Source organism: Zalophus californianus, chromosome 4 (assembly GCF_009762305.2).
Source record: "Zalophus californianus isolate mZalCal1 chromosome 4, mZalCal1.pri.v2, whole genome shotgun sequence".
In the NCBI taxonomy this organism is placed as follows: Eukaryota; Metazoa; Chordata; class Mammalia; order Carnivora; family Otariidae; genus Zalophus; species Zalophus californianus.
In genome coordinates, this window is record NC_045598.1 from 171048081 (window position 1) to 171071018 (window position 22938).

At 39.8% G+C, this 22938-nt stretch overlaps 1 protein-coding gene across 8 annotated transcripts in view; it reads right to left on the minus strand.

Moving 5' to 3' along the window:
- Positions 1 to 357: 357 nt before the first annotated feature.
- Positions 358 to 22938, minus strand: part of ENPP2 (ectonucleotide pyrophosphatase/phosphodiesterase 2) — a 108451-nt gene continuing 85870 nt past the window's right edge. For 5 of the 8 annotated variants that reach the window (XM_027568940.1, XM_027568922.2, XM_027568962.1 and 2 more), the window contains 7 exons: positions 14655 to 14729; positions 13207 to 13343; positions 12068 to 12203; positions 11331 to 11408; positions 7797 to 7929; positions 5545 to 5701; positions 358 to 975 (listed from right to left, as the gene is read on the minus strand). In XM_027568940.1, coding sequence (XP_027424741.1) covers positions 805 to 975; positions 5545 to 5701; positions 7797 to 7929; positions 11331 to 11408; positions 12068 to 12203; positions 13207 to 13343; positions 14655 to 14729 — 887 coding nt within the window. In that variant the 3' untranslated portion in view covers positions 358 to 804. The remainder of the gene's footprint in view (positions 976 to 5544; positions 5702 to 7796; positions 7930 to 11330; positions 11409 to 12067; positions 12204 to 13206; positions 13344 to 14654; positions 14730 to 22938) is intronic. The other 3 variants (XM_027568971.1, XM_027568955.1, XM_027568945.1) reach the window with 1 other exon arrangement.

Below are 22938 nucleotides of genomic sequence, written 5' to 3' on the forward strand. Positions count from 1 at the left end.
TCGTAAGTTGACCTCATACCAAACACATGCTGAAGAAAGTCTCAGTTGAGTTGAATATTTAGAGCTTTGAACCAACTTATCAAGAGAACCTACTCCTCCAAAAGTCAAAGTATTTTTAAAAGAGATTGGTGAGAGAGAGAGTATTCAGGAGATCTTCTGGTTCCCCTTGTCCTCTGCCCTCCTGATTTCTCAGAGATGTGTCCCCAAACTATCTCATCCAGGCCACTGTGGTTGAATATCATGGATGTCCTTTTGACTATACGTATTCTATTCAGCAAGGAAGAGGGCTCAATACAAAAAAATGTATACCTTTCATGCATGAATATACCAGAAACAAATACTCTAAGTGAAACGAAGGCCAAGTAAACCAGAAAAAAACTGGATGTGTGATTTATTATATTTAAGATTGGTCTATAAGGCTTTAAATATGTCTGTCATAATTAACAGTAAATGAATGCAACTTTACAAAATCAGTATTTTGATACAGTACAGGACTAAATGTGGCAACAGTGCATTGGAAAAATTAATATTTCCTCAATGCAAATATCAAATTTGCAGCACCATTTAGAAGCTTCCACTAAAAATGCAAGCTGCAGTATTTATTACAAGCTCTACTCAGAACACGAGACTACCTAAATCAAGCATTAGAGAAAAACAGTGGAGTCATTCAGGCATAATATGTCAGATTTGGTACAGGATTAAAATACTAACTTTTTTTAATGTCCTGGTTTCAAATTAATAAATACAAAAACAATATAAAAATATACACCAGTTGATAAGACTGTACTGCAGATGATCAGATAGTTAGATCTCACTCTCGTACGTATGCAGGTATGTCTTTAGTGTTAGAATTTCTGGATAGCTGCGGCTCGTCTTTCGGAAGAAATCCAGACTGGTGAGCTGTTCGATGTCCCGCACCCGAGCTGTGTGCATCTTTATGAGTTCTTCCACCCACTGCGACTCGTCCTCTGAGCTCTGCAGTGGAAACAGAATACAATCAGAGCCAGACTCTTCCAGAGGAGATTCTCCAAGTCCACAAATGAGCCCTCCATACTCCTGCACCCAGAGCCAGTGTGTCGTATTCCTTCCTGGCTTCCTCGGCTGCTCTACCACATTCCTGTTGGGAACGTGCCACAAATACCTGCCCTTGGCTGTAAACATTTTCAACAGCAATTAGCTGTACCAAACAAATGAGACATGTGGTGTGAAAGGGATTTGACTCAATAGGTTTTCAGAACATAAATCAAAATTACAAAAACCAAAGGTCCTGGAGAATTCAGCAATGTGTCTCTTTCCCGCTGCCGTTGAACTACACCGGGGAGCACAGAGCACGAGTAATTTGAAATGCTCTTCTGACGTCTAAGGGAAGTGAAGAGCTGATGCCTAATGCACAAACTCTCATGGGTGCATTCCTGGTCTTTTGGAAGAACCCACGATATCAAGTACGTCGTCCATCAAATTGCAATGAATTGATATTTGAATGATGAGTTCCACTTAAAGCTGCTCAGTAGCTACACCTGGCACTTTGGAGCCCAAGAGGCCTAGGCTGGAATTGTGGCTTTATGACTTCCTAGATAGGAGACCTTGGCCAAGCTACTTAACCTCTCTAGGCTTTCTTCATTGGTTCACAAGGAAAATAATGCTTACTTCAGCAGCTCCCCGGACAGTAGGAAGAAGAGAAGAAAAAAGGGGGGTGGGGCGGACAAAAGATAAAGTAAGGAAACAACGTCGTGGAAAAAAGGAAGGAAATCTCTTTCTGTCTTAGCTACTTGCCAAGATGGCCCCATTGGCACAAATTCCAATGAAAGACGTCCGGATGTCCCACACTAAATAATTTATTCATATCTAAGATGAAAGTAGAAAGTCATTCAGGAGGAGTAGTTCTTTACATTTTAAACATATCTTCTTTCACTTTTGAAAGAAAGAATAAGATCTGAGAGCCCTGAGAATTCTGGGGGAAATGGCTACATTCATTAGTAGACCTGAGGCAGGAGGGCCTTTGCCCCCAGAATTTCAATGGCTCCCAAGAGCCATTGTACAAGTTGAAGGGTGGCTGTGTGTCTGAGGGCTGAGTATGTTCAGAAATGCCCTCGCCCAACTCCTTCACCACCCATGGTCTCAATGAACTCCCCACCAAAGCCTGAGAACCTGCAGTGGGTTTTCTCGGAAAGCTCCAACCCACACAGACCTGGACAGGGAGCTAGAGCAGCTTTTGCCAATGCTAAATATGTGCCACGAGGGTGTTGGTTCAGGAAACTGATGCCTGGCTATCCCGGGCAAAATGAAGAAATAGGAAGAAATTGCTTTGCAGGCTGGGGAAGTAAGGAGTTTAACCCTGCATGCCCCACCCTCCCAACCCAAGCTAACCAAGTTCTCTGCGATTCACAGGAAGAGACAGATCTAAATATAACTCTGCCCACAACGGGACTGACCAATCCTCACTGTGACCATATAATTAACGAAGTAGGAGGTCTCCAAATGGATCAGGACCCCCTCAGAGTAAGCAGAGTGAGCATGAAGCTATATTTTGGGAGAATTTTCATATTCAACTCTTCATTTGATTTTTCAGTGGCCTAGTTTTTCTTTTGTAAATGCAGTCATCCAAATATACAGACAAAGGGGTGAAAAGGTTTTTCCTAATTTAAATAGTGGCCAGCTGGGATTATAAGAATCCATAGAAAAAAGAAATTGTCTTTTGTTATTTCTTTCCTTGGAAAGTAATTTGCCAATTTCAATTGAAGGGCATTTTCTTCTGGTTCTCACATGCAAAAATCTCGCCAAACACTAGTCATTAGGAAATCCTGGCCATGCAACACAGGAAGAAAATATCTTCTGCCTGATGCAAGCTGGCAGTCTACAGAAATATTTGCTAGAGGAGACTCTGGTGTAAAATGCAAAACTAATAACATTCAAATAAAAGCTCATGCGCACCTAGGAAAGGGAAGGAAACACTTTAAAAATAAATAATTTAGAAGATAAATGCAAAAGCCCACCCGTCAACTTGCTTATTGTCTTTCTTGCTATGGACATTTACTCTTCACCCGCCTTTTCTTTCTGACTTTCTCCTAAGTAAGTTTGTGAATTCAAGCCCCAGCAGTTTTAAGGTGACCTTCAAAGCAAGGACAGGTGTCTGTGCAGGCAGCATAAGAATAAGACATATGCTTGCCATAAACTCTGCAATAAATATCTCTAAGTTCTAAGCAGAGTCAGGAGCGAGAAAGGAGAGGAAGACCTGTGAGGACATCTGTGGATTTCATTGGTCAGTTCTACAATTTGGGAGGCTGAAGAACGCCTTTGAATTGAGTGTCCCATCACCAAAGTCCCTTGACGACAGACACACTTGAACATATACTTCCCAGGAATCTAGGTGTACCTTAAGTGGCCTACTATCATCTGGAATGTCCCTGTAGTCTTCTATCTTAAAAATGCATGGCAATTTGCAATTTCACTCCATAATATACGGTTTAATTTTTTTTTTTTTTTTTTTGCAAAAAATTTCACCTCCCCATTAGTTTTTAGTAAAACTGAAGTCCAAAGAAAGTATATCATGCTTTGCAGAGGCCTTACATCCCCCTGGTACACCACTGGCTTCTCTCGTGGTTATGAGTAAACAAAATGGGGGAGGTCAAGCCAATAAGCTGACGTCAGCTTGCCTTTTACTTGCAGTCCCCCCTGCTTCTCCACCTCCGATCAAATTATTGACAAGATCTTACTGATCCTTCAGTATAATACTGCTGCCTTCCACTTTCTTTTTTAAATTTCCAAGACCACAACCTCACTTCCGGTTCTGTGACCTCAATCCCGTGAATCTTGCCAAAGCACTTTGAGCACCATGCTTGACCCCTTCCAACTTAAATTTATCTCCCTGAAGCAGAGCCCAAAATGCTGCTCTTAGGCGTTGGCGTTTTCCGTGGATACCTAATGCTGGTGTGATTGGGAAAGTTTCTAAGGTCCCAAGGTCCTGCTATGGAAATCTGATAAACTTTAAGGAGGATGGGCTTTTGAAGTCAGAAGCCTTGAATCTAAAGTTCTGCTCTCCTACTAACTAACCAGGTAACAACGTATCATACTTTTCCTTTATTACCTAGAGCTTTCACAACAGTGAACCCAATGGGAGTGGGGGGAAGACCATATAAGCCTGCCTGGGGGAGTAAAGAGATGATTAGAAATAATCATCATATGTGGAGGACCTGCGCGGTTCTTGGCTCACAACACGGACTCAGAAAAGGGTTGCAATTATTACCTCTGGCACTATGGCTACTATAACCGCTACTTTTATTTTAAATTTGATTCCAAGCAACTTTTAAAACCTTATGTCCCCCTATTACTCTCATCCCCAATATTCTGGTCAAGCTTCACTAGCTTTCTTGGCCATATTTCAGATTTCCATTTTTTTTCCTGTATTGCTTTCTTGGCTTTGGGCATATCCACAGCCTCCATCTTCACCCACAGCTGAAGCCATAGTCCAACAGCTACCTTGTCCATGAAGCTGATAACCTCTGGCGAAGCTACTTTTTTTAAATTCGATTAGCCAGCCGATAGTACATCATTAGTTTTTGATGTCGTGTTCAATGATTCATTCGTTGCGTATAACACCCAGTGCTCATTCTTAGGGCTCTGTGCCTTTTGTAGCCATTTCTGCACCTGTTTTATTTGCTCTGGCCCATTGCAGACCCCTGGAATAGTAAGTACGTTTAATAGACTGCTCTTTCTCCCAGAGCGCCTTACACCATTTAGGAACCAAGTGGGACTTGTGACTAAATCCCTCTCCGGTAGATTACATCCCTGCTCCTTCTATTCTATAAGGCAAAATCATGGGGACTATTACTTCTAAAATCAATCTTGGAGCACAGCCTTTCTGTCACATTAAAGAGATCTGGGGAAGGGATGTGATCTGTCCCCAAGTGTAGGCAGAATGAGTACAGGGCCAGGAGCCCACTGCATGGCTCCCATCCCCACCCAGGGCTTTCTCATGACGCCTTCTTGCCTCCATGGATGAGTCATCTGTGGTATTTGAGAATGGGGTGACCTGTTACAACTGCTCTCATAACTAGCAGTAGATGAAAAATCTGATTTATAAAGTATATATGCCTGTGTGTCTTTAAAAGAAGTTTTTATTAGAGACACTTTCAAACATCCACAGAAGTAGAGACTAATATAAAGAACCCCTGTGAATTCTTACCTAGTTTCAACAATTATCACAACGTTTGCTCCTTTCATCCTACCTTTACAAAGTATGTCTCTTGCAAAAGCAAAAACATTTGGGGACTCTGATCATTTGACAAAATCACACCCCTAATTAGAACTACAATAAATGTACACCCCCATGCTCCTCCTCCCCACACCCTTACACTGAAAATTGAAAGTTCAAACACAAAGTTCCCAGGTGATAAGCAAAATTGTCTTTGGGTCTTTTCTTCTTTCTACTTGGTTACACTGTATAGTCCAAATGGCTTACAATAAGTGTGTAAGAGTTTACCAGTGGGAATCTAAATTAAGAAACAAAGATGACTCATTTTAGTGGACTCTTGTCTTTGAACTCACATTGCAGCTCTCCTCATTGTCCGGCCTGTGAGGGATGATGAAGGAGGAAACGGACAGGGGGCCGTCACACTTGTCGGCAGGCTGAGTGAAATCCAGGCAGCTGGTGAGGATGCTGTAGTAGTGAGTTGGTACGGGAATAGAACTGCCCTCCACATACCTGGAACAGGAAGGAAAAATAGAATGACCATCAATGTAGTAGCTTTCTTTTTAAAATGGTGACCAATGAATATTGCTTAGGTCACTAAAATTAACTCCCCTTCAACAGAATCATTTTTCACTTCTAAGCACTAGCCTACTCCTGTATTTTGAACATAATGCTTTTGCTGCCTGGAATCCCCTCTTTCTCTGAACCTGGCAGAGTGGAAATGAAATTCTAGGCAAAGAAAACAGCTTGAACCAAGACTTAGGGGCTGGACATGATGAACAGATCAAGATAGTAGAAACGTAAGGCTGGAAGAGTCAATAAAAAGCCATAATTTGGGGCCCCTGGGGGGCTCAGTCCATTAAGCGTCTGCCTTCGGCTCAGGTCATGATCCCAGGGTCCTGGGACCGAGCCCCACATCGGGCTCCCGGCTCTGCCTCTCCTCCCTACTTGCGCTTTCTCTCGCTACCTCTCTCTCAAATAAATAAATAAAATCTTTTTTTTTTTTTTTAAAAGCCATAATTTGGTGGCTTCTGAGGGCCAAGTTGTGGGATTTGGGCATCATTGTTTAGGGAGTAAGACCTCATCGAACGTTTCTTGCCCAGAAGAGTCATCACGAGACCCCACGTTTCAGGAAGATAGCTTGCATAGGATTGTAAAGTGGACCTGAGGGAGGAGGCACTGGAGCTAGGGGAGTACTAAGCCCTTTCAAACCACAGTGAGATGCTGAACTTGGTACAGAGAACTCATTTACTCAAGGAAATACTAAGGACTGATGAGCTAGTGATGAACTTAGAAATTAAAAAAAAAAAAAATCTTTTCCAGTAAATTGAAGTACAGAAACTCACAATTCCTTACCTGGTTTTCTATTATCTTAATTTTAATCATTTTCAAAATATATGATTGAAATGATAATTTTGGCTAAAAGCTGTTAACAATATCAGCAATAAAATAAATGTACGATTAAGATGAAATTTCTCTTACAGATGATGAGAAAGGGAGTAAGATAACTCCTCTTTTATTAATTATATATATATATATGAAAAAATAGCTTTTTATTCCTAATTATCTGTGAAGCACAATTAAACCCTCTCATATTTTGTGCCACTCTCTGTTTCATGCATGTATAAAGTTAAATGACTTCTAAAGAGGGGTGCCTGGGTGGCTCAGTCGGTTAAGCAGAGGACTCTTGATTTCAGCTCAGGTCATATCTCAGGATTCTGGGATTGAGCCCCATGGCAGGCTCCCTGGCAGGATTCTCTCTCTCCCTCTGCTTCTCCCCTGTATGCATTCTCTCTCTCAAATAAATAAATACATCTTAAAAGAAATAAATGACTTCTTATGAATTTTTTGTATTTGTATCTTCTTGCCTTCTCCACCAAACTTTAAGTTCCTTCTGAGCAAGTATGCCTTATCTTTTTATCTCTCCAACAGTATCATGGAGAAGGATAGAAACAACTAGATTTGACCAAAGTCTATATAGAATTTCCTATTAAGATATACTGAACCAGGGGCACCTGGGTGGCTCAGTTGGTTAAGCGTCTGCTTTCAGCTCAGGTCATGATCCCAGGGTCCTGGGAGTGAGCCCCACATCAGGCTCCCTGCTCAGTGGGGAGTCTACTTCTCCCTCTCTCTCTGCCCCTCCCCCTCCATTCGTACTCTGTCTCTCCCTTTCTCTCAAATAAATAAATAAATAAATAAATAAATAAATAAATATCTTTAAAAAAAAAAGATATACTGACCCAGAAAATCTAAGGGATTCCAAAAGTCCCCCCCAAAAAATGGAGATGAGGGAAAATTATCATCTTTCCACTGAAGAGCTGTTAAAGAATAAATGACAAATTTTTAAAAAATCTTTTGGTACATTTCTCTCATGGAATGGAAAAGTGCATTTATTTACCACAAAACTCCATTCCATTCCAACCACCATTACCACATTTAATCAAAGGTCCCAAAGCACTGAAGAAATCACAAGGAGATTCAAAGAGCAAAAGATTTCACAGGTATCAGCTCTTCTTGAGCGTGTGAATATTTGAAAAAAAAAAAAAAAGAGCCTTAAGTGAGCTCTTAGAATTTAAAAGTATACACTGAGTAGAAATGACAAACTTACTGTTTGATTTTGTCCTGTGTGTCATGTAAGCCATCATAGTCATAGTCAAAAATTGGTCCACTTATCACATTAACTCCATTTCTTTCCGAAGCATATTTCTTCACCAATACCCTTTGGAAATAATTCCAGATTCCTGTGGGGGGGGGGGGGCGGGAAATACATTCTTCATGAACAAAAACTCCTTGCTGTGGTCATATTCTCTTTTAGGATGCATTCTACAAGCCAAATGTCACAAGCCAAGAGACAGTAGAGCTGTTGCGATTCTTGAAAAGAATTTGCCCTGAAATACCAGCTGTGTGTGTGTCATTTATGAATCAGCAGAGAGAAAGGTATGGAGACATTGGTAGGGGAATTTAGCTCACCTCGCCCAATAAGTCAGGGAAGGGTTCCTCACTGACGTGGCTCCTGAGTTCTGAAGGATAAGTGGGTATTTTCTAGGCAAAGGGAACCGTGTGTACAAAAGAGAAAGTACTGTGTTGGTGAGAAACTGAAAAAAGGCCTTAGTCTACCTTTCCTTCCTTCATGATCTCATAGATAACGCTTATTTCCAAGCTTGTGTCTCTAGCCCTGACCCTTCCAAGGAGCTCCAGGCATGTTATTCAACCACGCATTTCATGGTTCTCTTGAATACCTAATAATCATGTCTAAAAAAATTATCCAAACAGAATTCTTGGTCTTCATTCCTAATCCTGCTCTAACTCCTGGCTTCTCCATCAGTTAATGGCACTCACTCACTCACATGTTCAGGTCCAAATCCTACGAGTCATTCCTGATGTGGCTCCTTGTTTCATATACACATTGAACAAGCCCTGCCGGGGCCACTTCTGTAATACTCTCCCATCACCCAAATCTGACCACCTCTCACCATCTTCACTGCATCCATCCTGTCTCAGCTACTATCTTCTTTGCAAAGAACTACCGCAAAAGACTACTTCCCAGATCCCAGTGAGAAACTCTTACTTCTCCGCAGGCCATTATATAATAGCCATTTGGATCATTCTGCACCATAATTAGATTGTATCACATTCTTCCCAACTTCCTGTTCCTAACATTCCAGATGATGTATCACTGCAATTAGAATAAAGTTCCAACTTCCCATTGTGGCCCCCCTGCCTACCTACATGGCTTTACTTCCTACTTCTTTCCCCATCAGGTACATGGGTTTCTTCCTGCCTTCCTATTTGCCGAACTTGTTTCAGACTAAGCTTTTGCATTTGCTCCTCCTTATTTTGGGAAAACTCCCTGATCTGTGCACGTCTGTTTCTCCTCCTTCACTCATTTCTCATTTTCAAGGTCATCCCTGAAGAGGACTTCCCTGCCCGCCTTAACTCCAGTTTATATCATGGTCAATCAGAATGACAGAGAGGAGGAGAGTGGGGGAAAAGGAAGGGCGAAAGAAGGGAATGACAAGAGGGCAGGAAAGGCACATGGTGAGTTGGTTCTGAGATGTTAGGTTTCACTTAACCACACTCTACCCTACATGGGGGTTGTGAGGTTCAGGCTATCACTTCTTATCTCCCTTATTAAAAAGCACTTGGCTGTTTTTCTCATGGTGCTTCTACTGTTCTTTATACCTTCTGATACTCTACCCTGAATGAGAAAGAGCAGCCCACCAGAGCCAAAATGCCACAGTTATTTGTAAGAAAGAAAGGAGGACAGTGGGAGAGAAGTTCAAATGTTAAGCACAAAAATTGGGAAGGCAGAGAGAGAAAGAAATAACAATGAGAGCAGTCAAAAGGCCAAACCCACAGACATGTGGCATGTGAAAAAACCATTCCCCTAGGGAAGAACAGCAAGCCTTCTGTGAGAGGCCTCTTGCCATGCCAGCCTCAGGGTGGTACCATGTGTTTCCTTTATTACTGCTTGGTCAATAAAGCATCAGTAAAGAATAAAGAAATCCAGGAAACCCTGATTTGTGGAAATTAAATGAAGATGCATTCCATGTAATATTACAACAAATATATCTATGTGGGTTTCTGAAACATTTTTCAGTTGGGCCTAAGAAAAAAACCAGGAAATCTCCTTTCAAAAGCTTACTTTAATTTTTACTCATAAGCAAAGGATTCTACCTTTGAATAAACCTTCATTTACTAACTAGGACATCAAATAAACATTTTTTTTTTTCTCTAGACCATGTTGGTCATTTCACCAACATCAAGTTGGGGAAGCTTGCCACTGTTGACGACACTCCACAATCACATGTTTGGATTCTGAGACTGTATTTCAGCCCCAAGAGTCCTGTAATACAGCCAGTGCTCGTTTGCCAAGTGGAAGTAGGTAGAGGTGCTTCCTTTTCCTACCTTTCCTATAAGCATATAAGTCTCTTCAGTGTAAAGGGAGGTAAAAGTTATTCCAGAATGCTTTCTCTATGTTTGAATACATGGATGAATAGATGGATCGATGGATGGGTGGGTGGGTGGATGGATGGATAGATGGATGGATGGATGAGATGGATGGGCAAATGAGTGAATTCTTTGTAATCGGAAATAGAAAATGGACTATTCTGGTCATTGGACAATTAAGTCATAAATCCATATAAGCCGTAGAGATCATACAATCAATTCTCATAATTTTATAAATGAGAGGTTAAATGACATTTTTATGATTACATAGCTAGTGGTCATACTCTGGGGACCAGAACTTGGTTTTGGGGGCTGGGATCTCTGTACCTCTACCATTCACAGCATCACTATTATCCACAAAAATATTTATGTTATATAACAAAGAAATTATGGGTGTTCAAAGAAACTAGAATACTTTGCTAAGCCCTAAGACCATCTGAATTTAATACTCTCATAATTCAGAGGACCCTTTAAACTCTTTCTGGGTTTCAAGGTCAACATTCAGAATATATCATCACCATCTACCCTAAAAGAGAGAAGTGCTAGTGGCTTTAAATTTAACATTCAATAAATAAATATAGGTGTTTGTTAAATGTCAAGTGGCCTCCAAAGCACAAAGAAGACCCTTCTTACACCAATATAATGAACGCTGAAATAGAAGGAACACCAGTTTAGAAGCAAAATACAAACTTGCTTTAGTACAGTTTCTGTCATTTATGAATTGGGTCATTTCTTGTGACTTTCATTTTTCAATTATAAGCAAGGGACAAACAACCTACCAACCTCCCTCACAGATTCATATTTTGGATTAATGGTAGAGAATTTACATGAAAGTTCTTCAAAAATTTGGGCACCTGGGTGGCTCAGTTGCTTAAGGGTCTGCCTTTAGCTCAGGTTATGATCTCAGGGTCCTGGGATTGAGCCCTGCATCTGGCCCCCTGTTCAGTGAGGAGTCTGCTTCTTCCTCTCCCTCTGTCCCTCCCCCCGACTCATGCTCTCTCTCTCTCTCTCACTTTCGCTCTCAAATAAATAAAATCTTAAAAAAAAGAAAGTTCTTCAAAAAATATAAAAGCTAAACACGTGAAAGACACTATTATTATCAAAATTAACATAGAGGTAGAAAAGGTAAGTGGCAAATTTAGAAATATTTCTTTTCATAAGTAATAGTTTACTAGGTAAATATCAGACTTACGTTTGAAAGCAGGGTACATTGGAACCATATTGGTTACAAGGAATGCATCATATTTAGCTTCCGGTGAAGAGCTCAGATCTAAATATTAGGCAAACAAATAGTGTCCATTACTTACCAAAATCTACACCAATGAAAAATCAATCTTCTAAAATGGTCCAAACATCATGAAGTGAATGGCAAATGGATCTACTCCTTTTATTTCTACTTGGTCCCTACTTGATAAGCATTTCCTCCTTCTTCTCCCACCCAATGTCTTTTCTTTACCAAGAGCTGTCTCCCCAAAATCTTTACAATGCTTTTTCTTCCTACCTAGTCTCGGGTCAACTCCGTATTATGTAAAAGAATTCCTTGATTTCACTAGCATAATTTGGACTTAAAACATGTCATCAAGCCACTGAGAATAAAAGAGCTTCCCATATTCTTAAGTGATCACCTGTATAGTATTTAAAACATTAATGTCTTAATGATACACTATTTCACTTTCAGAGTCCCACTTAATGATGTGAGGGGGCTCACTGTATACTGCCTTGTACTTCAGAATTCTCCTAGAGAACAGGATTTGTGAAAAGTGGTCTCTCTTATGACCGATTTTGGAAGGATCCCATAGCAGTTCACCTCTTCAGTCTCTTGAGTTCCTCTCTTGAAGAAAACATGAAGACCACTGAAATCCTAACAGTCCAGATTCCAGAAAATAACATCCCTCTAGAATGGTCAGATCCTGATATTCTGTAACTTACAAGGAGGGAAGAGAAATCCATAGGACATCTGTTTATCATTTTTGTAGGCCAAACAGCTTTGACTGAAACTCGGAGACACACGGACATCAGGCCGGACACAGTTGGTCAGGTACTCGGGGACACTGGAGACTTCTGCCTGTAAGGTGAATCAGAGGTAGTTAGGAATGCCATCACAAAGACCATGCTAAAGCAATGTGGAAATATGGAAGCCAGGCTGCTCTATCATGAACAGCCAGAACCAAAACCCCTCTAGCTTTTACTAGAGCTCATACTCTGATATCCTGACTCCAAAAACAAAGCCTCAGTTTTAAATACAGTAAGCCAGGAATTTTCAAACTCTTGTATTTTTTTAGTGGCAGAACTCTTTTATCAAAATCTTAAGTAAAACAACAATATGAAAAGCAGAAATTGGACTGCTGAAGTAATGGATAGGATTCCATGGAAGACAGCTTAAAAAATAACACTCTAAGAAATAATATAGACATATCATCTATAAAAAGAGAGACTGCATATACATCTGTATACCAGGGCAAATGCACACGCACGGGGTACAAACCAACAGGAAGCTGGGTTTGCAGCACTGGATGTATTCACTTGTAATCGGAAATAAAAACATGCCTCAACTGCCAAATACATTTTTCTTATCCAGATATAAATTTACCTATCTCATCTTCACCAAAACTGAAACCCCAGCATAAAATCTTTATTAAAAAAAGAGGATGTTGACAGTCAGGGAGGCTGTGCAGAGGTGAGGCCAGGCGTATATGGGAATTCCCTGTGCCTACTCAATTTTGCTGTGAGCCTGAAACTGCTCTAAAAAAAAATAAAGTCTATTAAAACAAACAGCCAAATCTGGGTGGCTTCGGTAACTATTGGGCAATGGCAAGCAGAGTAAAAGCAATGAAAAGCATTAGTATACTCCCTTTGATACGTTGATAATTTAACATATTCCTGTGAAGTTATTAGAACACCGAATAAAGTGTAGTTCAAAATAACTTGCAATCGATTCGATGTAAGATTTCTTTCATCAAGAAAAATTAAAATCTTTTCTAAGACAAATTTCTGTTAGGTAAGCAATCATTACATTAACGCAAGGAATGTAATCACATGAAGAATATAAAACCAACTTTTTCAACGACCTGTTTGGAAATAGTGTATGATGTCCAGAGAGGCATTAGGAATATTTCACTATAACCACTTTCAAAGTCAGTGTGATATAAGATATCATATCTAGTCCGATAAAGTACTGCGGGCCGTCCATAGAGGAGGTGTCTCTCTAGGAAAGAGAACATAAACCATGTTAAACATATATTAAACTACAACAAATGTGAAATAAATATTGGAAGAGTCAAGGTGTCCAAAATTTGCTTGTTTACTTATTAATAGTGTAGTTCCTCCTTCTTAATTTAATCAAGTTAGTTTTCCTAACACTTTGCGGTTTATCTGACCACCTAAGCATGGGTCAAAGCTTACTGTTAGAAAGTATAAAGTAAATGCCATATTCGTTTTAATGCTTTAGTTGTGAAGAATTTTAATCTGTATAGGAAGGAAACATTATAATAAATATTGAAATGATTCAGCTGAATGGGAAGTCAATAGGATTGATTTTTATAGAATTCGTTCATTTGACCCCTGAAAAGGCTCATCAAATTAACCAATGATTTAATTAAGAGGAAGGCACTCTTTGATCATTATTTGCAAACTGCAACTCAAATAATGCATTATTTCAGCATAAACAGTGAGTAGTAATGAGCATTTAAGTAAGCAGCTTTGTCACATGGAGGAAAACTCTTTAGGTAAGAACTTAAAGGAACATGTATAGATAAAATAAGTGGGCATTCAAGAGGGTCCTTTGAATACAGAAGGGGGAGGGTCATCACATACCAAAGAACTCAGTTAAGACCCAAGAATGTGGACCTCTAAGAGAAAGCTCTCCTCTTAGGGGTTAAAAAAAAAAAAAAAAGTTCTGAAACCTTACTCTTTTAAGAAGAAATGGGAGTTTAGTGCGCAAACCTTCATTCCACACCCACAATAAATGCCTGGAGCTTGAGATGCCCATTTTGGATAGGCTAAAGTCAGAACTTCCATAGATTCTTGGAAATTGGGGTCCTACAGACCAAAATATTTAGAGATTGAGGCTTAGGCAATTCACAATTCCCTAAGTGATAATAAAAAAAAATTTATGATTATTTTTATTAGAGAAAATCAGTTCCGGCAATCACTTATTAAATTATGTATACATGTTGCTTTAATTAAAGTATTACCATTCTATGCAAGTAACAGAGAAAATTCTTCGTAGAATATTTTTGCAAGACTTTCCCAAGTAGAACTGCTGATTTGAGGCAAAGTGACCCACACTGCTATCGCAAAAGCCTGTTCTGGGTCATTTGGCTTCTTCAGCATTGCAGTAAATGGAGAAGCCTTGTTTAAGCTGCCAAATTTGGGGACCCACCCTAAGAATTAGAACATAATATGATAACCTTATATAAATGAAATATAATGAACAAATAAAAAGCCAGCAAATCATAACAGTAGTACTTGGGGGCAGTTAACCAAGTCAGACTTTCCTTTAAAACTCAAACCAAACCTTTTCTAGGTTCAAAATTTCCATTAATGTTTTCCTTGTTTTCATTTTTGTTGCCTCTGAATTTCCTGGTTTCAGCTGGAAGCAGAAGTATCAAAATTCTTTGAGAAGCTATTTTCTTTTTATCATTCAAGTTTTAATGCTTACCAAACACATTCCTCCAAATTCAAATGCAAACCTACCATCCAATCTATTCCATTAAGAGACAACAAAACAGCAGTCCCGTTTTTCCTTGCAACATCCCTCCTAAGAGCAGCCAGCAGCAAAACAGTCTTGGGCAATCGAAAGATTCCACCAAGTCTGGCTTTCTCTCTAGTCCTCATTTACTTCTGCGAAGGCTGGTTTATTTATAACACTCTGGTCATTATCATCCTTAGCAACTCTATGCTGATTCCTTTTCTTTCTACCAAAAATGGCTTCTCCAACAGTCCTGTCACCCTTCTCCCTTCCAATTCTTCATTAATGTATTCTCCCTCATCAAAACATTTACTGATTATCTTTTTTGTGCCAGGCCTTGGGCTATAGTAGAGAGATACTGGGCAAAGATAATTATGAGAGCGTTCTTAACTGATGGAGGAAAGATGTTAGGGTTCAGAGCCGAAGGCCAAGAAAGAATTCTTGAGACATCTCTGGTGCAAAAAGGTGGTTTTATTGAAACACAGGGCAGGACCTGTAGGCAGGAAGAGCTGCACTGGGGTCATGAAGAGTGGCCCCAATGATATACTTTCAAGTTGGGAGGCGGTTAGGGAGAGCATTAAGTCTTTAAGGAATTTGGAAGCAAGGTTTCCAGGACCTTGAGGGGGCTGGCTGTTTTTAGGAAAAGGTCATTTACCTAATAAAACCTTAGTCATGAGACCCTTCAGATGTATATCAGTGGGTCATATGCTTGGGGGATGGTTGCCAACATGTATCTTGGAGGGTAGAGATAAAGGAAGTTTCCAAAGGGATTTTTATATGTTAAAGTAGACTCACAGGATCCTGGGGGTCAGGCCAAGATTGCCTGGTGCCCTTAGCAAGGTATTAACTTTGAAGCAGCTGAGCTCCTAGAGGAATGCCACTCTGCCCGTTTCAAGGACTTGTCAATGGGCTGTAAGTAGTAAGGAAATTTACTTTTTCTTTTGCCTTTGTTTCCCACATCATTACCTTCAAAAAGGTCACAGTTCAATGGGAGAGACCAACATGGCACAAATAACTCAAGTGCAATATGGTATGTGCCACATCAGAGAGACCCACAGAGTGCAGTGGGAACACAGAGCATGATGAATGCCGTGGATGGGGATGAGACGGCATCAGAACAGGCCTTAGAGAATGTAGGAAGCTAAGCCCGCTGCCCTGGCATAATTGTTAACAGTGCCCCTTTCCATACTCAAATGTGCATGACAAATGACATGCTCACATAGTCCAGTCCCCTATGGAAGAGAAATGAAGGAGAGAGGGAGAGAGGGACAAAAGAGAAAGAGACATGTTAAGATTCACTTTCTTCTGAAAGATTTCCCCAGTTAAGCTTCTCCATCTCTATTCACTCTTTTGCTCTGAATGTGTAGAAATGTGCACTTCGGGGCACCTGGGTGGCTCAGTTGGTTAACGGTCTGCCTTAGGCTCAGGTCATGATCTCAAGGTCCTGGGATTGAGCCCCATGTCAGGCTCTCCGCTCAGCAGGGAGTCTGCTTCTCCCTCTGCCCCTCCCCCCACTTGTGTGCACTCTCTCTCTCTCTCTCAAATAATTAAATAAACTCTTTAAAAAATTAAAAAAAAAAGAAATGTGCACTTCATAGCTCTTCAGAAATGTGCGCTTCATCATAGCTCCCAAGCTAAGCACAATTGCTGTTTTGGGCACATTTGTGCTGAAGCACAAATATATCATTATGTGACTTTTTCTTAACTGTCAACAGGGCATATATGGCATGAAGAAAAAAACAACACAGTGGTTTTGACAGTTTCCTAAAATCCAACCAATTTCCCCAATTAACTCAAAGAATTTACTCAGGTCTTCCTGAAGAACAATTGTTTCATCTAAGAAAGAGGTGAAATAGTCTTTGCAGTAAGAAACACAAATTTTATGGTCCAGAATCAAAATTTAGATTTTCCTTTTTCAGTTTGTCAGAGTATCAAAGAACCACTGATTCTTGTTCACAACCTGACTCTGCTACTCTTTGTGACATCTTGGGCAAGCCATCCATTGCATTTCTGTTTAGCAGAGTTCCTGCTTAAGCCATAAAGCTGTATTTGAATCTCAGTCTCTGGACACATAAGCTCTTCATCTTGAGACCAGCCACCTCAGATATGAGCCTGCAAACCTCTACTTTTGGAAATACGCTCCTCGTGACTTCTTGATATGGGTCTAGCATACTCCAGGTCTCCTCAGGCTGGGTTCCTGCTGCATGGGATTCCACACAGTCTTCATCCCATACCCCAGTTCCCTGCTTACAGTAGTCTCTGGCATGTTGGGTACATGCCAGGATTCTCCTCCAGATACCACATTTGGCAAAATACTGCGAGGCAAATCTTTTTAAGTGGTGTGGACTTCCCCAAGGCTCATTCTTTTGTCTTCCAGAATTTGGTCATCCAGATGTTGAGTCTGTCTTTCTTTTCCCTCCTCAGCTTCCTGATTCATATTCTCACATATTAGCTGGCTGACTTGAGAGCCACATGAAAATCTCTCTTTTTTGGTCTTTTTTTTTTAAAACATTCACTCCCACATAACATACCATTGGATTTTACCACATAATCTCTATCTAAGGTCTTTCCTTTTCCTTCATTCTTTCTCCTTTCCCTTGCAAGTGCCTGCTATCATTTATGGCCATGTCAACCTCCTCTGAGATTTGATTCAATGCCTGTTAATGTCCCATTCTTTCTTATCTTAACCCTTAAGACACCATGCTGTAATTCATCAACCAGCTAAATCTCACAATAAAATAATAATTTAATGAGGATAGAGATTTTCTCTGTTTTGTTCATCATTGTATCTCTACCTCTAACAATACCAAATGCATAATATCTACTTGGTCAGTACTCATTGAATAAATGGATGATTGTATTATTTTTTTAAAACACTGTTCTTTATGACTCTCAAGAACTGACTTTCTATATATAACCTGCCTATTAAAACCCCGAGAGATACACTAGCCAGATCAATATCATCTTCATTTTACTAATGAAGGAACTGGAGGTTCATGATTTGTAGAAGATAATTCAGCTACAAAGCAGTACCCAGAATGTAGGCCTCTATCCTCCTGGTCCATTATTCTTCTTTTGCATTTTGGGCAGTCTCCAAGTCCATGCTGCTAGGTTATCTAAGGGTGGGCACACTGGAATGAAGATCCAACTACTCCCAGGCATGAGTTCTGCCTGAGTCATGTTTGGCGAGAAGCTAGTAAGAACAGCAATGTGCCTTGAAAAAGAAAAGCAAAACTGGAGGCATCACAATTCTAGACTTCAAGTTATACTACAAAGCTGTAGTAATTAAAATAGTATGGTACTGGCACAGATCAATGGAACAGAATAGAAAGCCTAGAAATGAACCCACAACTATACAGTCAATTCATCTTAAAGAAAGCAGGAAAGAATATCCAATGGAAAGACGGTCTCTTTAACAAATGTTGGGAAAACTGGACAGCAACTTACAAAAGAATGAAACTGGACCACTTTCTGTCACCATACACAAAAATAAATTCAAAATGGATTAAAGACCTAAATGTGAGACAGGAAACCTTTAAAATCCTAGAGGAGAACACAGGCAGTAACCTCTTTGACATGAGCTGTTGCAACATTTTTCTAGATATGTCTCCATAGGCAAGGGAAACAAAAGCAAAAATAAACTATTGGGACTTCATCAAAATAAAAATCTTCTGCACAGCAAAGGAAACAATCAACAAAACTAAAAGGCAACCTAAGGAATGGGAGAAGATACCTACAAATGAGATATCTGATAAAGGGCTAGTATCCAAAATATATAAAGAACTTAAACAACTCAACACCTAAAAACAAATAATTCCATTTAAAAATGGCAAGAAGACATGAATAGACGTTTTTCCAAAGAAGACATACAGATAGACAAGAGACACATTAAAAGATGCTCAATGTCACTGATCATCAGGGAAATGCAAATCAAAACTACAATGAGATATCACCTCATACCTACCAAAATGGCTAAAATCGACACAAGAAACAGGTGTTGGTGAGGATGTAGGGAAAAAGGAACTCTCATGCACTGTTGGTGGGAATGCAAACTTGTACAGCCACTCTGGAAAACATTAGTGAGTTTCCTCAAAAAGTTAAAAAGAGAACTACCCTAAGACCCAGCAGTTGCACTACTAGGTATTTACCCAAAGAATACAAAAATGCTAATTCAAAGGATACTTGCACCACAATGTTTATAGCAGCATTATCTACAATAGCCAAATTATGGAAAGAGCCCAAATGTCCATTGACTGATGAATGGATAAAGAAGATACGGTATATATATATATATATATATATGATGAAATATGACTCAGCCATCAAAAAATGAAATCTTGCCATTTGCACCAACACAGATAGAGCTAGAGAGTATTATGCTAAACAAAATAAGTCAGAGAAAGATAAATGCCATATGATTTCATTCATACGTGGAACTTAAGGAACAAAACAAATGATTACAGGATAAAAAAAAGAGAGGCAAACCAAGAAACAGACTCCTAAGTTTAGAGAACAAATTGATAGTTACCAGAGGGGAGGTGGGTGGGAAGATGGGTTGAATAGGTGATGGGGATTAAGGAGACCACTTGTGATGAGCACCGTGTGTTGTATGGAAGTATTGAATCACCAGATTGTACACCTGAAACTAATATTACACTGTCTGTTAATTAATGGAATTTAAATAAATTTAAATAAATCTATTAATTTTTTTAAAGAAAGAAAAGCGATTTGTATCAAAGCATCCAGTACTTCAGAAACAACTTCTAAACCCTGAGAAGCACTGAGATTCTCTTGATATTTTCTCTTCATATCAGCCCTTAGAATAAGAAGCATTTACAGAGAAAAGCACAAGGGCTTTAGTGCCACATAGAACTGGAATCAAATCTCATCTCAGCTTTTGAAAGTTCTGTGATTCCGTAACTTAACTTCCCAAAGCTTCGTATCTCCCTGGGGCATTGCACTGTTCAGAGACAAAATAGGTAAAGCACCTAGCTCAGTCTTGACCCAAAGTGGTTGTAGTTGTAATTGCAGTGATTTTGTAAAAGGTGTATGCTCTCCTTCAATAACAGCAGGAATATTGGTAGGCAGAGGTTATTAAAGCTCAGTGACTGTTCCATCTAATTCATCTTAGATCTTACTATAAATCATAAGGAATTATACTATTTATTGATTTCTTTCAAATCTTCCCCAGCCCACACATAAGGATACACACAGAGAGAAACACAAGTATATCTCCTTCTTTCTCTAGCATAGCTAACATCTCCAGAAATAACAAAAGTTAGAAAGATCTCAGCATTGAAAAGAGCTACACAGAAGATGTCCTGTCTAGTCTAGTCCCTTTTGGCTTTGTTTTTTTCTTTAAGATTTTATTTATTCATTTGAGACACAGAGATACAGAGAGAGAGAGAGAGAGAGAGCGTGAGCAGGAGGAGAGGCAGAGGGAGAGGGAGAGGGAGAAGCAGGCTCCCTGCTGAGCCAGGAACCCAATGTGAGGCTCGATCCCAGGACCCTGGGACCATGACCTGAGCCAAAGGCAGACACTCAACCATCTGAGCCACCCAGGAGCGCCCCCCACCCCCCCCGCCTGTCTGCTTTAAAGTTCACAAGAGTTATTAGTGTTTCAGTCATTTTTCTATCCAAACTAACTTCTTATTGTATGTGATAAAGGCTCCAATATATTTGGGGTTAAAATGATTTTTAATTCCTTTCTTCATGAAGATGATAGTGAATGTTAACCTAACAAAATATAAAACATTTTTATACCAATGTAAATAGAGGAAAGACTAAGGTAATAATAAATAGTATAATTATTCTTAAAGTGAAAATTATACGGGGCTATTGTGCCCAAATTGCTTGCTATGAGAAATTTAAAATTTTCCACTTTGTTCATTCATTCATCTATTGACTCAATGGCTCAAAGAAATACGTTTTCATTGCACAGCAAATTTGTTAAGACACGACATACATGTGATTTGGAAACAACAACAGTCATGCAATTAAAATCCGGAATTCACCACAAATGTAGAAATATTAAGGCTTTAGCAAGCAGTTTAGATCACTGTTTTTGAAGGTTATGTACTTTTTCCTCTTCATTATAGTGAAAGACTCAATCCTATAACAGTTTAAATATTTATAGCAAAATACTGCCTAAGATTAATAGACCTCCAGTATCCCCTGGGTTGTTTCACTGTGACGTACAGCTTGTACACATGTATTATGTGTGAGGGAGTTTGCGGCATTTGACATTAAGATAGACACACATGAAGGTTACAAATGGAATGTGCATAGTACGTGGTTTCTTATGAAAAAAAATCAGCTAACTACAGATGTGTTTAAAAAAAACTAGAAATTTAAAATCTTTAAAAAAATAAAAGGGGGGCTCCTGGGTGGCTCAGTCGTTAAGCGTCTGCCTTCAGCTCAGGTCATGATCCCAGGGTCCTGGGATCGAGCCCCGTATCGGGCTCCCTGCTCTGCAAGAAGTTTGCTTTTCCCTCTCCCACTCCCCCTGCTTGTGTTCCCTCTCTCACGGTGTCTCTCTGTCAAATAAATAAATAAAATCTTTAAAAAAAAAAAAACTAGAAATAAAAATAATACAACTTTATATTAGTATAGAATTTTAAGTCTACAAAATGCTTTAAAAGCCTCAATATATATTCAAAGATATCCAGAAGGGAGAAGTAATATTCTGAACATGACATGTGTGTGCACTCATACACAGTGACTCAAATTCATGAAGTTCTACTGTAGTGGAGCAGACACCCAGTATTTCAAGTGGGAGACTAGATTTATGACCCAGGAAACACCATAAAGACCAGAGATAACTCTGACCAAGAAAATGTCACTTTGTGGCTTCATAAATGACTGAGATAAGACCCTTAAGGGCATAGCCAACGACCGAGAGACAGAGATTCAGGAAGACAGGGGAGAGACTATGGAAGCTTACACATTATCCAGAATCTAAACAAGGAAATGCTTTGCACATAATAAGACAATGGTGTATAATTATTTTTATTCCATGTAATAGCTCTAAAGTCTCTCTTGTACCATTAAAGACTGTTCCACTAGGTCAGAAGCAGACCAAAGAGACAGGCTACCATGATCTTCCCCTAATATTTTCTGTCACCATTGTGACGCCCATATGCAGGAAACTATCAGCGACACAGTGGACAGAACCAGATGATGTCTCAGAGAAATCAGTTCCTGTCCCAGTAGGCACTCAACTCACACCTATGAAGGTCTAGTTCCATGAAAGCATATCAACTTCAAGCTTCGGTAAGGTGAAATCATCTTGAAATAAGACACATTCACCTCTGAGTGGAGCAATGGGGAGGAACAGTCACTAGCTATAGCTCCTTCCAGCCCCAAAAGTCAGTGCTTCGCCTAAAGGTACTTATTTTCATGCTCAGAAGTTTGAGACTACTGTTTATGCTGAGTCGTGACATTGGTTTTGTCACATGAGAACACTGCCACCAAGTTAAATGCAGGATTTCTTCCCAAAATGGAAATGCCTTAGTACCATGAATAGCCAGAGCCTGAACCAGCAAAAACACAAGAGTCCCTTAAAAGTTATCATTATTAACTATTTTATTAGTGCCTTCTAGAAGAGAAACATCTCGATGTTATTTCTCTGCCTTGTTGACTGGATATTTGAAAAACTCCCATCATAAGACTCTGTACCCCTTGACCCTGGCAACATTTCCATTTTTCTAAGTATAATGACACTGTAGTTTGCCAGCAGCTAGGTATCAAACATTTCAAATCACTTTTAGAGTTTGTGAAGGACGTGTGTGCCTTCTACCAACTGAGTCCTATTTTCAAAGCTGTTTATCCAATTGCATGCCCAAGAGTCTGTGTGTTCCGAGATCAAAGAGAGAAGAGGGAGGGTGGGGAGGCAAAAAGGGAAGGAGGAGGAAGATGAAGATCTTTATCACAAGGGAAATTAAGGGGGGGGCGCCTGGGGGGCTCAGTCAGTTAAGCATCTGACTTCGGCTCAGGTCATGATCTCAGGGTCCTAGGATGGAGCCTGAGGTAAGCCCCATCTCGGGTTCTCCGCTTGGCAGGGAGTCTGCTTGTCTCTCTCCCTCTGCCCCTCTCCCTGCTCTCTCTGTGT